General features: G+C 39.6%; 1 protein-coding gene across 8 annotated transcripts in view; it reads right to left on the bottom strand.

Moving 5' to 3' along the window:
* Nucleotides 1-15,861, bottom strand: part of USP40 (ubiquitin specific peptidase 40) — an 89,508-nt gene that overhangs the window by 54,070 nt on the left and 19,577 nt on the right. For all 8 annotated transcript variants that reach the window (XM_047086083.1, XM_047086084.1, XM_047086081.1 and 5 more), the window contains 2 exons: nt 14,357-14,440; nt 12,812-12,919 (listed from right to left, as the gene is read on the bottom strand). In XM_047086083.1, coding sequence (XP_046942039.1) covers nt 12,812-12,919; nt 14,357-14,440 — 192 coding nt within the window. The remainder of the gene's footprint in view (nt 1-12,811; nt 12,920-14,356; nt 14,441-15,861) is intronic.

Raw genomic sequence — 15,861 nt, 5'->3', positions numbered from 1 at the left:
GCCTGGGAGGCCCAGTCGGTAAGGGCCAACTCTTGGTTTCAGCTTAGCCATAAAACACTGCCCTGACAGTGTGAAGCCTGCTTGGGATTTTCTCTCCCTTCTCTCTGCCCCTCTCCAACTCACACTTTGTCTCTCTCAAAATAAATTTTAAAAATAACAAAAACAAAAAAAAAATAAACTGCTAAAAATCAAAGAAAGAGAAAAAAAATCTTAAAAGCTGGCAGAGAAAAGGACACATTACGTTCAAGTCACGGAACCAAAATAATGGAAGCCAAAACATAATGGAGTGTCATCTTTAAGGTACTGAAAGGAAAAAATAAAAACCAAAACCTATAAAACCAGAATTTTATATCCTGCAAAAATATCCCTTAAAAAAACTGAAGACAAAATAGCAATTTCAATCAAACGAGCCGAGAATATTTTCACCAAGACTCGAAGAGGGACATTCTCAAAAGACTTGAAGTTCTATTACATTCCAGGGCAGTGATACCAGATGCATGGCTGAATGTGCAAGAACCAGTGAACAACAGAATGGATAAGCATAAAACACGATTTTTTCATTCAGTTTTTTAAAAAGTTGCTTGGGGAGCCTGGGTGGCTCAGTCACTTAGGCCTCCGACTTCAGCTCAGGTCTCGATCTCACAGTGCTTGAGTTTGAGTCCCACCTCGGGCTCTGTGCTGATAGCTCAGAGCCTGGAACTTGCTTTGGATTCTGTGTCTCCCTCGCTCTCTGCCCCTCCCCCATTCGTGCTCTGTCTCTTTCTCAAAAAAATAAACATTAAAAAAAAAGCTGCCTGAGTGTTTAAAGCAAAATTTAATAATAATAAAAATAAATAACATAGAGTGGAGTTTACCTGTAATGGTAAAACATAAGACAGTAGCAGAAATGCAATTACACCACTGTGAGCATGTTACACTGTTCATGAAGTGGTGTGCGATGAATCTGTAATTGGTAATACGGACTTACGTATAATATGATCCCTAGAATAAAAAAAACTACAGAAATACAGCTATTAGCCAACAGAGGAGATAAAGATGAAACACTAAAAACCAGCTGATTAATCTAAAAGGTAAGTAAGAAGGAGAAAAAAACAGGTGGCAAATAAAAACCAAATACCTCGATGGTAAATTCAAACTCAACCATATTAATGCATTAAAACCAAATGGACTACACATTCTAATTAAAAGAAACTTATCAAACTATTATTTGATAGAAAACAAACAGCATAGAAGAATCAACACATACAAAGTTACTTTCTTAAAGAGTTTAATAGATGTGATGAACCCCTAGCAAGACTGATGAAAAAGAAAGCCGAAACACCCAAATTATCAAGATCAGAAATGAACCAGGGAACATCCGATCCTATGGACAGTAAGAAGGTAACACGGCAATATTTCAAACAACTTTATGCTAACAAATTATGCTTTAAATAAAAGGAGAGATTACTTAAAAATCACAATTATCCCAAATAAAAAAGAGCCAACTTCACACTGCAAGAGACACACTTATATAAAAAAGCTTGCAAGGTTACATCAATACTAGACAAGGTAAATTTCAAGGCAAGGAATATTAGCAGAGATAAAGGAAGGGCACTGTATGTCAGGAGGCCATAAAAATTCAAAATGTGTAAGCAGCTAATGGTATCACTTCAGGGTACATGAAGTAAAGTTGTCCAAAGTAAAAGGGGGAGGGAGAAATCCACCATTGTAGCTGGATATTTAAACCAAAAGACACAACCAAAAGACAGAAAAATTAGTAAGGACAGAGAAGAAAACAGAACACTATCAACCAATGTGACACAGTTGACATTTACAAAATATATCCAGCAACTGCAGAAAATAACTTTTATGGTAAATTCTGAATATTCAGCAACACAGACCATATTCTGAGGTGTGGAACAAATCTCAATAAATTCAAAAGAATTAAAATCAGGGTTAGCATGTTCTCAAGAGTACAATGGAATTAACTAGAAATCAATTTATGGATATGACAAAAAGATAAAAAGAAATCCCCAAATATCTGGAAATTAGGCAACACATTTACACACACACACACACACACACACACACACACCACAAGGGAGATTACAAAATATTTTGAACAGAATGATAATGAAAACATGTCAGATTTGGCTGCAGCTAAATTAGTGCTGAGAAGGAAATTGACAGCTTTAAAAAGCATCTATTAAAAGGAAGGTTTAAGGGCGCCTGGGTGGCTCAGTCGGTTGAGTGTCCAACTCTTGATTTCGGCTTGGGTCATGCTCTCATGGGTTCATGGGTTTGAGCCCCAAGTTGTGCTCCATGCTCTATGCTGGCAGTGCAGATCCTGCTTGGGATTCTCTCTCTCTCTCTCTCTCTCTCTGTGCCCCTCCCCTGCTCATACTCACTCACTCTCTCAAAGTAAATAAGTAAACAAACATTTTAAAAAAGGAAGGTTAAAAGCAACTCAGATACCAACCCAGCAAACTAGAAAAAAGTTGATTAAATTAAATCCCAGAGGAAAAAGGAAGGAAATAATTAAAAACAAGAGCAGAAATCAATGAAATAGAAAAGAGATGATCCATAGAGAAAATCAAAAGAGGCAAAAGTTTTTGAAAAAGTTTAATAAACCTGATAAACCCCAAGCAAGACTGATGGAAAAAAGTGAGAAAATACAAATTACTAATATTAGGAATGAAAAAAAAGAAACAACTTCAGGTTCTATAGACACTACAGAAAACACAAAATATTGTGAATAATTTTATGCTAATAAATTTGACATCACAGATAAAGGAACAAACTCCTTAAACAACAAAATTTTCCAAAATAATGCAAGAAGAGAAAATCTAAAGAACTCTACAATAAAACAAATTTAAACTATAATTAAAAAACCTTACTCCAAAAAAATTTCAGGTCTCAACAGAACAGAAAGCCCAGATGTAAAACCACAATTATATGGCCAATTAATCTTTGACAAAGGAGGCAAGAATATGCAATGGGAAAAAGTCTCTTTAACAAATGGTACTGGGAAAACTGAATAGCCACATGCAGATGAATGAACCTGGACCACTTTCTTAAACCATACACAAAAATAAAATGGATTAAGGACCTAAATGTAAGACCTGAAATCATAAAAATCGTAGAAAAGAGCACAGGCAGTAATTTCTCTGACACTGGTTGTAGCAACATCCTTCTAGGTATGTCTCCTGAGGCAAGGGAAACAAAAGCAAAAATCAACTATTGGGACTACATCAAAATAAAAGGCTTCTGCACAGCAAAGAAAACCAACAAAACTAAAAGACAACCTACCGAATGGGAGAAGATATTTGCAACTGACATATCTCTGATAAAGGGTTAATATCCAAAATATATTAAAAAACTATATAATGCAAACACCAAAAAACCCCACCAAATAATCCAATTAAAAATGGACAGAAGACATGAACAGACATTTCTCCAAAAACATACAAATGGCCAATAGATGCATGAAAAGATGCTTAACATCACTCATCATCAGGGAAATGCAAATCAAAACCACAATGAGATATCACCTCATACCTGTCAGAATGGCTAAAATCAAAATCTCAAGTGTTGGCGAGGATGTGGAGAAAAAGGAATCCTCGTAAACTGTTGGTGGGAGCTCAAACTGGCACAGCCACTGTGGAAGACAGCATGGAGGTTCTTCACAAAGTTAAAAACAGATCTACCCTACGATCCAGTAATCACGCTACTGGGTATTTACCCAAAGAATAAGAAAACACTAATTCAAAGGGATATAGGCACCCCTGTATTTACTGCAGCGTTATTTACAAGAGCCAAACTATGGTAGCAGCCAAGTGTCTCCATTAATAGATGAATGGATAAAGATGTGGTACTTATATACAACGGAATATTATTCAAATGAAATCTTGCCTTTGCAACAACATGGATGGAGCTAGAGGCTATTATGCTAGGTGAAGTCAGTCAGTCAAAGACAAAAACCATATGATTTCACTCATGTGGAATTGAAGAAACAAAAGAAAACAAAAAACAGAAGAAATGAGCAAAGGAAAAAAAGAGACAAACCAAGAAACAGACTCTTTTTTTTTTTTTTTTTTTTTAAATTTTTTTTTTTCAACGTTTATTTATCTTTGGGACAGAGAGAGACAGAGCATGAACGGGGGAGGGGCAGAGAGAGAGGGAGACACAGAATCGGAAACAGGCTCCAGGCTCTGAGCCATCAGCCCAGAGCCCGACGCGGGGCTCGAACTCACGGACCGCGAGATCGTGACCTGGCTGAAGTCGGACGCTCAACCGACTGCGCCACCCAGGCGCCCCGAAACAGACTCTTAATGAGAGTGAACAAACTGGTGGTTACCAGAGGGGAGGTGGCTGGGGGGGATGGGTGAAACAGGTGAAGGGGATTAAGAGTGTACTTATGAAGAACACTGAGAATACAGGGAACTGTTGAATCACTATATTGCACAGCTGAAACTAATATTAACACCGTATGTTACTTACACTGGAATTAAATAAAATACAATTTCAGGTCTCAATAGCTTCATCAAACATTTAAGAAAAAAATTATCAATCTGAGAGAATTCCTCCAAAAATATAAAAAAAGGAGTATTTTCCAACTTCTGAGTCCTATATAACCTTGATACTAAAATCTGACAAAGACTTTACAAAAAAAGAAAATCAAGACTCGTATCATAAAATGCAGACACGAGAATCCCGAATATGAGCTAAATGAAGACAGCAATATAGAGAGTATCATGACCAAGTGGGATTATTCTCAGAAATATAAGATTTGTTTAACATTAAAAAGGTCAATCAATGGAATTCATCACATTAACAGAAAAAAAGGTGTATGTACAAGACAAAAAAAACCCACAAAACTGAGTCAACATTTGATAAAATCCAACCTCTACTCAAGATGAAATGATCAACTATGAATTAAAAGCTAACTCCCTCAAAATTACAAAAGGTATTTATATTTTTCTTTTAAGTATTCTGTTTATTTTCGACAGAGAGAGAGAGAGAGAGAGAGAGAGAGAGGAAAAGGAAGGGAGAGAGGGAGGGAGGGAGGGAGGGAGGAAAGGGGAGAGGGAGAGGGGGAGAGAAGATCTAAAGGGCGCTCTGTGCGCAAAGCAGAACCCAATGTGGGGCTTGAACTCACAAACTATGAGATTATGACCTGAGCTGAAGGCAGACACCCAACCGACTGAGCCACCCAGGTGCCCCAGGGTATTTATATTTTTAAAAAATCTGCACAATATCATACTCAAGAGTAAAATACCGAGACACTGACCCAATTATTTTTTGTTTTTTGTTTTCTTAAAAATTTTTAATATTTATTTTTGAGAGAGGGAGAGAGACAGAGCACAAGTGGGGGGGGGGGGTCAGAGAGAAGGAAACACAGAACCTGAAGCAGCCTCCAGCCTCTGAGCTGTCAGCACAGAGCCCGACGTGGGGCTCAAACCCACGAACCATGAGATCATGACCTAAGCAGAGGTTGGAAGCTTAATTAAGCCACCCAGGGGCCCTTACCCAATTGTTTTAAAGGAAAACCTGGGGTGGGGGGGGGGAGTTAAGATGGTGGAGTAGTAGGGGGATCCTGGCCTTGCCTTGTTCCTCGAAAACAGCTAGATCAACATCAAATGATTCTGAATTCACACCTAGAAAATCAATTGGAGGATTAAGAGAACATTCTGCACATCTTGAGGGAGAAAATGTGGCAGGTGCAGGTGCAGTGACATGAATTAGGGGACAGAAGAGCTGTGGTGCATGGAAGGGAGGAAGCCCTTTTTGCGGAGAGGAAAGGGAGAGGGGTTAGAGACACCTCATGGGGTTCGTGCAAGAAAAGCACTCCTCCAAACCCAGTGACTGGGGAATCAGGAGGAATGGACTATATCACCAGTTTCTGCAGAGTGGAACTCAAAGTTGGAGGTTATCAAAGTCTACAGCATTCACAGGAGTTGATCTCGGTGGGCAGCTGTGCTCCTGGGGAGGAGGAGGGCAAAGGCCTGGGAGAGGACAGTGGAGTGTGGGGATGCCCCAGGTTATACTGGGAGAGAACGTTCCATTTCCTGGAGTGCATTAGGAAGAGAATATATTGCCTCTTCAAGGACAAAAGACCTGGCTGGTGCCTTTGAGCAGCCGTTCAGCACCAGGGGACAAAGGTGCAAACAGAGGGTGGATAACCTGGCCGCAGCTTTTTGCTGTGCTTCACCATAAACTCCAGGCACCTGCTCGGTCATGCGACTGCTTTTCTGGGACAGGCCGGCACCAGGCGCAGCGCTGCAAGAATGCGAGGCTCCCTGAAGCGGAGTGGATCCGGCGTGTGCAGGGTCCTTTAAAATTTGGAGTTCCGAATCCTAGCTGCGTGCCAAAGATAACCACAAGAGATAAACCAAAGGCTGTGTGTTGACGGCCTGGGCACAGAAGGGTTGAGAGCGCGGATCTGACAGAAACCTGGGACACAGAAGGGGAGATTGTTCGCTGGTCTGTGAGGACTACCTGAACAGTGGCAGATGTGAGTGCCCCTCTCCTCTCTGGGGAAGAGAGCAAGGTGACACCATCTTTCTCCGCCCACCAGCAAGGCCAGCACAGCGCCCCCACCAGCGGAAGGTGGAACTGCTTACACCAAACCACACACCCTGTCCCCTACAGGTGCATCTTTTTATTTTTTTTAATGTTTTATTTTTGAGAGAGAGAGAGAACCAGCGCAAGTCGGGGAGGGGCAGAGAGAGGGGGACAGAAAATCTGAAGCGGGCTCTGCACAGACAGCAGTGAGCCTGATGTGGGTCTTGAACTCTGAAACCATGAGATCATGACCTGAGCCAAAGACGGAGACTCAACTGACTGAGCCACCTAGGTGCCTAGGTGCCCCTGCAGGTGCACCTTTACTAGGGCAGGTCTGACTGTGAGCCAGCACGGCAAGACTCTCCCCCAGAGGACCAGCACGCCCCCCAGCCCCACATGCACCAAGTCTATGGAACATAAAGTGCTCTGAAGCATCACCTTCAGTTCTGGGGGAAATAGGACCAGGTTTTTTTTTTGGCTTTTTTTTTTTTGAATCAGGCTTATAGTTATTTGTTCATTTGTTTTTTCGTTTCCTTTTCTTGTTGAGTGGATCAGGCTTTTTATTTTTTTCCCCTTTCCTTCTTTTTTTTGGAACTAGGCTTACAGTTTTTTGTTTGTTTTTTTTTGTTCCTTTTTTGAATCAGGCTTTTTAAAAAAATCAGTCTTATTTTAACAAACAAATCAAAGCATGCCCAGTTAAAGGTCCAAATGCTCCCCACTGCAAGCAAGGATAAACTCTGTGTAGGACTGACCTGGGGGAAAGAGAAGCCAAATCACAAAGCAGAGTGCACACAGCATACACCGGAGAGCTTCCTGAAGCGCTAGGCCTGGGCAGCCTGGACGTGACCCCTTTTCTTAACATAGCATTACTCTCAGGAGCAGGACATGTAAGCTTTCGTAACATGCAAAAAACAGAAACCTAGACAAAATGGCAAGGTGGAGGAATTCTCCCCAAAAGAAGTATCAAGAAGAAACCACAGCCAGGAATTTGCTCACAAAAGATATAAGCAATATATCTGAACAAGAATTTAGAACAACAGTCATAATAATACCAGCTGGGCTTGAAAAAGCATAGAAGACACCAGAGAAACTCCTGCTGCAGAGATAAGAGACCTAAAAATCAGGCTGAAATAAAAAATGCTAACTGAGATGCAAAACTGACTGGATGTATTCACAAGGAAGATCAAAGCAGCAGGGGAACGAATAGGTGACACAGAAGATAAAACTATGGAAATAATGAAGCTGAAAAGAAGAGGGAAATAAAACCACTGCATCACAAATACAGACTTGGGGAATTCAGCAATCCATAAAGTGCAATAATATCCGTATCATAGGAGTTCCAGAAGAAGAGCAGGAAAAAGGGACAGAAGGTTTATTTGAACAAATTATAGCTGAGAACTTCCCTAATCTGAGGAAGGAAACAGGCATTCAAGTCCAAGAGGCACAGAGAGCTCCCCTCAAAAATCAGCAAAAAAACTCAGAGCACTGGGTGGCTCAGTCGGTTGAGCGTCCGACTTGGGCTCAGGTCATGATCTCAAAGTTTTTGAGTTCAAGCTCCGCGTTGGGCTCTGTGCTGACAGCTCAGAGCCTGGAGTCTGCTTTGGATTCTGTGTCTCCCTCTCTCTACCCCTTCCCTGCTCTGTCTCTCTCTCTGTCTCTCAAAGATGAATAAACGTTAAAAAAAAAAAATCAGCAAAAAACAGGTCAACATCAAGACATACCACAGTAACACTTGCAAAACACAAAGATAAAGAGAGAATTCTGAAAGCAGTTAGGAACACAACGTCCTTAACCTACAAGAGCAGACACATAAGGTTAGCAGACCTGTCCACAGAAACCTGACAGGCCAGAAGGAAGTGGCAGGAAATATTCAATGTGCTAAATGGGAAAAATATGCAGCCAAGAATCCTTTATCCAGCAAGGCTGTCATTCAGAATAGAAGGAGAGATAAAGAGCCTCCAAGACAAGCAAAAACTAAAGGAGTTTGTGAACACTAAACCAGCTCTGCAAGAATTATTAAAGGGGACCCTTAGACAGGGAAAGAGAGACCAAAAGCAACCAAGACTAGAAAAGAACAGAGGCAATCCACAGAATCAGAAACTTTACAGGTAATACAATGGCACTAAATTCATATCTATTGATAATTATTCTGAACGTAAATGGACTAAAATGTTCCAATCAAAAGACACAGGGTATCAGAATGGTCACAAAAACAAGACCCATCAATATGCGGACTCACAAAAGACTCATTTTACACCCACAGACACCTCCAGATTGAAAGTGAGGGGTGGAGAACCATTTCTCATGCTAACGGACATCAAAAGGAAGCTGCAGTAGCCATACTTAGGCAAACTAGATTTCAAATCAAAGACTATCATAAGAGATGAAGAAAGGCACTAGATCATAATAAAGGAGGCTATCCAACAAGAAGATCTAACTACTAAATATTTATGCCCCTATCTTGAAAGCAATCAAATGTACAGATCAATTAATAACAAACTTAAAGAAGCTTGCTGATAACAACACAATAAAAGTAGGAGACTTTAACACCCCACTTGCAGTAATGGGCAGATCATCTAAGCAGAAGATCAACAGGGAAACAGGCTTTGAATGATACACTGGACCAGATGGACTTAACAGATATAATCAGAGCATTTCATCCTAAAGCAACAGAATACACACTCTTTTCGAGTGCACATGGAACATTCTCCAGAAGAGATCACATGGTGGGTCACAAATCATGCCTGAACCAGTACAGAAAGACTGAGGTCCTTACCATGCATATTTTTAGACCAAAACACTATGAAACTTGAGGTCAACCATAAGAAAAAATTGGGGAAGCCCTCAGATACATGCAGGTTAAAGAACATCTTACTAAAGAATGAATGGATTAACCAGGAAATTAAAGAAGAAATTAAAAAAATAAATGGAAGCAAATGAAAATGAAAACACGACAGTCCAAAACCTTTGGGATGCAGCAAAGGTGGTCATAAGAAGTAATATATATTGTAATACAGGCCCTTCCTCAAGAAGCAAAAGTGTCAAATACACAACCTAACCTTACACCTAAAAGAACTGGAAAAAGGACAGCAAGCAAAGATGAGAGCAGAGACAAATGATACAGAAACCAAAAAACCAGTAGAACAAATTGATCAATGAAACTAGGAGCTGGTACTTGGAAAGAATTAAAAAAAACTGATAACCCCCCCTAGCCAAATTTATCAAAAATAAAAGAGGACCCAAACAAATAAAATCACAAATGAAAGAGAACACAACCAACACCACGGAAATACAATTATAAAAGAATATTATAAGCAATTACATGCCAACAAATTTGGCAATCTAGAAGAAATGGATAAATTCCTAGAAACATATAAATGACCAAAACTGAAACAGGAAGAAATAGAAAATTTGAATAGACTCATAACCAGCAAAGAAACTGAATCAGAAATACAAGATCTCCCAAAAAAACAAGAGTCCAGGGCCAGATGGCTTCCCAGGGAAATTCTACCCAATATTTAAAGAAGAATTAATACTTACTGTTCTGAAACTGTTCCAAAAAATAGAAATGGAAGGAAAACTTCAAACTCCTTCTATAAGGCTAGCATTACCTTCATTCCAAAACCAGACAAAGACCCCACTAAAAAGGAGAATTACAGACCAATTCCCTGATGAACATGGATGCAAAAATTCTCAACAAGATCCTAACAAATCCAACAGTACATTAAAAGGATTATCCACCACAATCAAGTGAGATTTATTCCCGGGCTGCAGGGGTGGTTCAGTGTCTGCAAATCAATTAACGTAATACACACCTTAATAAAAGAGAGGATAAGAACCACATGATCCTCTCGATAAATGCGGAAAAATCATCTGACAAAATAGAGCATCCATTCTTGATAAAAACCCTCAAGAAAACTGGGACAGAAGGAACATACCTCAACATCATAAAAGGCCATATACAACAGACCCGTATCATCCTCAATGGGGAAAAACTGAGAGCTTTTCCCCTAAGTTCAGGAACACAACAGGACGTCCACTCTCACCATTGTTGTTCAACATAGCACTGGAAGTCCTAGCCTCAGCAATCAGACAACAAAAAGAAATAAAAGGCATCCAAATTGTCAAGGAAGAAGTCAAACTTTCACTCTTCACAGATGACAGGATACTCTATGTGGAAAACCTGAAAGACTTCACCAAGAACTTCACTGCTAGAACTAATTCAGCAAGGTTGCAAGGATATAAAATCAATGTACAGAAATCTGTTGCATTTCTATACACCAATAATGAAGCAGCAGCAGGAGAAATCAAGGAATCAATCCCATTTACAACTGCACCAAAAACCATAAGATACCTAGGAATAAACCTAACCAAAGAGGTAGAAGATATGTACTCTGAAAAGTTTACAACACTTATGAAAGAAATTGAAGACACAAAGAAATGGAAAAACATCCCGTGCTCATGGACTGGAAAAACAAATACTGTTAAAATGTTGATAGCACCCAAAGCAATCTACACCTTCAACGCAATCCCGATCAAAATAGAACCAGCATTCTTCTCAGAGCTAGAACACACAATCCTAAAATTTGTATGGTACCACAAAAGATCCCAAATAGCCAAAGTAATATTGCAAAAGAAAACGAAAGCTGGAGGCATCACAATTCTGGACTTCAAACTGTATTACAAAGATGTAATCATCAAGACACAATGGTATTGGCACAAAAACAGACACATAGACCAATGGAACAGAAAAGGGAACCCAGAAATGGACCCACAACTATGTTGTCAGCTAATCTTTGATAAAGTGGGAAAGAATATCTAATGGAAAAAAGTCTCTTCAACAAACAGTGTTGGGAAAACTGGACAGCGACATGCAGAAGAATGAAACTGCACAACTTCTTACACAATACACAAAAAATAAACTCAAAATGGATGAAAGACCTAAATGTGAGAGGAGGAAACCATCAAAATGCTAGAGAACACAGGCAGCAACCTCTTTGACCTTGGCTATAGCAACTTTTAACTAGACACATCTCCGGGGGCAAGGGAAACAAATGCAAAAAAAAATGAGCTCTTGGGACTTCCTCAAGATAAAAAGCCTCTGCACAGCAAAGGAAATAATCAACAAAACTAAAAGGCAATCCACAGAATGGGAGAAGATATTTGCAAATCTGGTAAAGGGTTAGCATCCAAAACCTATAAACAAATTACCAAACTCAACACCCCCAAAACAAATAATTCACTTAAGAAATGGGCAGAAGACATGAATAGACATTTCTCCAAAGAAGACCTACAAATGGCTGACAGACACATGAAAAATGCTCAACATCACTCATCATCAGGGAAACACAAATCAAAGTCACAATGAGATACCACCTCACACCTGTCAGAATGACTAAAATTAACAACTCAGGAGACAACAGACATCGGCAAAGATGCAGAGAAAGGGGAACCCTCCTACACTGTCAGTGGGAATGCAAACTGGTGCAGCCACTCTGGAAAACAGTATGGAGGTTCCTCAAAAAATTATAAATAGAACTAACCTATGACCCAGCAACTGCATTACTAGGTATTTATCCAAAGGATAAGAAAAATACTGAATCAAAGGGGCACGTGCACCCCAATGTTTACAGCACTACTATCAACAAAAGCCAAACTGCAGAAAGAGCCCAAATGTCAACTGACTGATCAATGGATAAAAAAGATGTGGTGTAAACACACACACACACACACACACACAGCAATATTACTGAGCCATCAAAAAGAATGAAATCTTGTCATTTGCAACGACGTGGATGGAACTGAAGTATATTAGGCTAAGTGAAATAAGTCAGTCAGAGAAAGACAAATATTGTATGATTTCACTCATACGTGGAATTTAAGAAAACAAAACAGATGAACATAGGGAAAGGGAAGGAAAAATAAAATAAGATGAAAACAGAGAAAGAGGTAAACCATGAGAATCTTACCTACAGAGAACAAACTGAGGGTTGCTGGAGGGGGTGTTGTGTGGGGGATGGGCTAAATGGGTGATGGGCATTAAGGAGGGCACTTGTGATGATGCTGTTGTATTAAAAGCCCTTCTTTTTCTGCTTACTTCTTGATTCTATAAATTATTTGATTTGATAACTTAATAAGTAACTTAACTGAATTTTAACCATTAAATTAAAAAAGTGATTTTATTTTCACTTAATTCAAATTTCCTTTGCAAAGCGATCATAGTAAAATTTCCCGGGATGGGACCTCCTATACAGATGTCATGTATTACCTTTCGCAGTGGTCCATACTGTTTTCTGTACTTCTTGTTCCAAGATATTCCTATCTTTTTCAAGAGTTTCTGGCCCAGCTGATCAACAGGAATCAGATTACTCTCCTCCTTGTGAAAGAAACACAAGATCATTTAGGAAAATCTGATGAGATGTAAATGTAACATTTACAAGTTCAAAGGGGCCAATAAGATTATATCTAATTAAATGTGCCTATGACAGCTGAACATGGAAGTGGATTAACCATAACAACTTCAAAATAAAAAAAGTTTTTTACAAGTAGATTAAGCCTCAGTTTAGAAAACCTGAATTGCGCTTTCCTGTGCCAAAGTTCAAACATTTAAGGAGCCAATATCCAAAGAGTATTCTGAGGTTTGGTAAATTCCTGATATTTTATGGGATGTTTACAAGAGATATTTAAGCGCAAAAAAGGATTATCAATATGTTTTCTGAATGTTTCCAGATATAAACCAGTTCTAAAAGGGAATAGGAAGTGACTGTTTGGGGCTGAAATGTACCCCCTCCCCACCCCCACATTCATACATTGACTCCTGAACCTTCAAGATTTCAACTATGACTATATTTGGACAGGACCTTTAAAGAAGTGATTAAGTTAAAAATGAGGTCATTAGGGTGCGTCCTAGTCCAATCTGATTGGTGTCCTTATAAGAAGGAGAAATAATGGACACACAGAGACACTGGGGATGCACATGCACAGAGGAAAGGCCATGTGAAGACACAGCGAGAAGGCAGCCATCTGCAAGCCAAGAAGAGAGGCCTCGGGAGGAAACAAACCTGCCGGCACCTTGATCTTGGACTTCCAGCCTCCAGAGCTGTGAGAAAATAAATTTCTGTTGTTTAAGCCACCCAATCTGTGGTATTCTGTTACGGCAGCTCTAGCAAACTAATACAGTGGCCACAGACCAATGCAGTTAAAGGACTCAGACTAGGTCCGTGGTAAAGAATTAAGAAAAATTGTTCACAGGAATGAATAAATACGTAAAAGGAGACCTACCACCTTTACAACACAGCACTACGCAAACGTTAAAAGTCACATACTTGAGGTATTATCAGTGTATCAGTATTAGGAATGAAAAAGAGGACATAACTTCAGGTATTACAGGCATTAGGAAGGATAACGTGGGAAAATAGCAAATTCCAAAACAATATGTAAAGTGAATCCCAATTCCATTCAAAAGGACAGTAGTACCAAAAAACCCCATAACCCAATCCCAATACATATATGCATAAACACAGACAAAAAGCAGAATGTAAAAAATATACATCAAAGTATTAACAATAACTGGATATTTGATTTATATTTTTATTATCTTGATATATTTCCTAGTATTTTTTCTCTCAAATTTTCTACCACAAATATGAATTTTTTATAACCAGAAAGTCTCCAATAAAAAAATTATAAAAATAGACACAGAGAATGTCCCAAAGGAAAGACTGTCAACAGTACCAGAATCAGTTCTATCAATGAAATTTCATGTACCTATGTGCATGTCTGTAATACACACACATGAAAATATAAACTCTACCTGTAGTAAGATTGCTTTTAGAATTATCAATGGATCATCATCAATCTCCTCTTTATTCTGGAGATCTGGTTTACTTTTTTCCTCCTAGAAAGGAAAACAATAAAAAGGTTTCTATCATTACTCCCTTAAAAGGTAATTAACAAAAGAGAAATGTTTGTGCCACGGATAGTAACAGCATCGTAATAACTTATATATACTTTGGAATCAGGCAGACCTGGCTCTGAATTCCAGTTCTGGTTGAATAATCCTGAATAAACTACTTAAGCTCTCGATCATTATCTACAAATGGAATTATGAGATAAGCCTCCAGCACAACACACGCTCGGCAGGTTCTGACATTCTCCCAGTAAGCACTACCCCAGCTGCACCCTACAAATCTTGACAGGTTGTGTGTGAATCACTAGCAAGCTCAGCTTCAGGCTCCCTTCTATTTCCCAGTCGTCTTAAGTTTTCACCCCATTCTATGAAGTTATTTGGGAACATATCAAAATAAGGTATTTTTTTTTTATTGGATTTTTGGTACATGCCATCTTGCAAAAGCATTTTAATTTGACTTAAAACCATAAATACAAATAGACCTAAACAATTAACATAAGACCAAAATACAGAAAGAGTAAAACAACATGGTACATTAAGTATAATCATCTTTACCAATTACTAAAAATGCTGGATAAAGTAAACTCAACAATAAAAAGCAAAGGCATCTTTTTAAAACACACACTGAATTAGCAAGAGAGTATCAGGGAAATCCTGAGGGAAAAAGTGAAACGGGAATCCAGGGAGGAAATCCAGAGCTGAGGCCTCTAGCCATCCAACCTGGCTGATGCAGCTGCCACTTTGATGCTCATACATGACATGGTTTGGGAGGCAAAGCCTCAAGACCTCCAAAAGTATGGAGTTGAATGACTGGTTTTCCAAACAACCAGTTTTGCAGTTCTCTGACACCATCTGGGTGTCCTACAATTCAATCCAGTTCTGATACTAACTTCACTCAGTCCCACAGGACTGTCCCCACTTCAGACAACAGCCACAAATGGGGTCCTGTGCAGGGTCCAGGCCACCTGTGCTTTTGCCTGGCTGATTACAAATTCTAGGGTTCCTACAACCCCCACTTCAGGTTTGAGAATTTCCTGGAATAGCTCACAGAACTCAGGAACTTATACACCCTGTGGACAGGGTGAGGTCAGGAAGGGTCCTGAGTACAGCAGGAACCTCTGTCCCTGTAGAGTCGGGATGGGCACCCTCCCTGCACATGGATGTGTTCACCAGCCCACAAGCTCCCTTAGTCTCCTTGCTTCAGAATTTTAATCAAAGTTTCAGTATGCAGGCATTACCGATGGACTGAATTCAATCACCAGCCCCTCCCCAGGTCAGGGACTGGGGCTAAAAACACCAACCCTCTAAGCATGTGGTTGGTTCTGCTGCTGATCAGCCCTCATTTCGAAGGTATCTAGGTTCCCACCAAGAGTCATCCCATTAGCATGAACTCGGATATGGCTGAAAGG

This window comes from Lynx rufus, unplaced genomic scaffold (genome assembly GCF_022079265.1).
Source record: "Lynx rufus isolate CCGP_SWC_20201006 ecotype Redwood Valley unplaced genomic scaffold, mLynRuf1.p SCAF_2, whole genome shotgun sequence".
Taxonomy (NCBI): Eukaryota; Metazoa; Chordata; class Mammalia; order Carnivora; family Felidae; genus Lynx; species Lynx rufus.
Note: the sequence above shows the minus strand (reverse complement) of the source record. Positions and strands in the feature narration are given on the sequence as shown.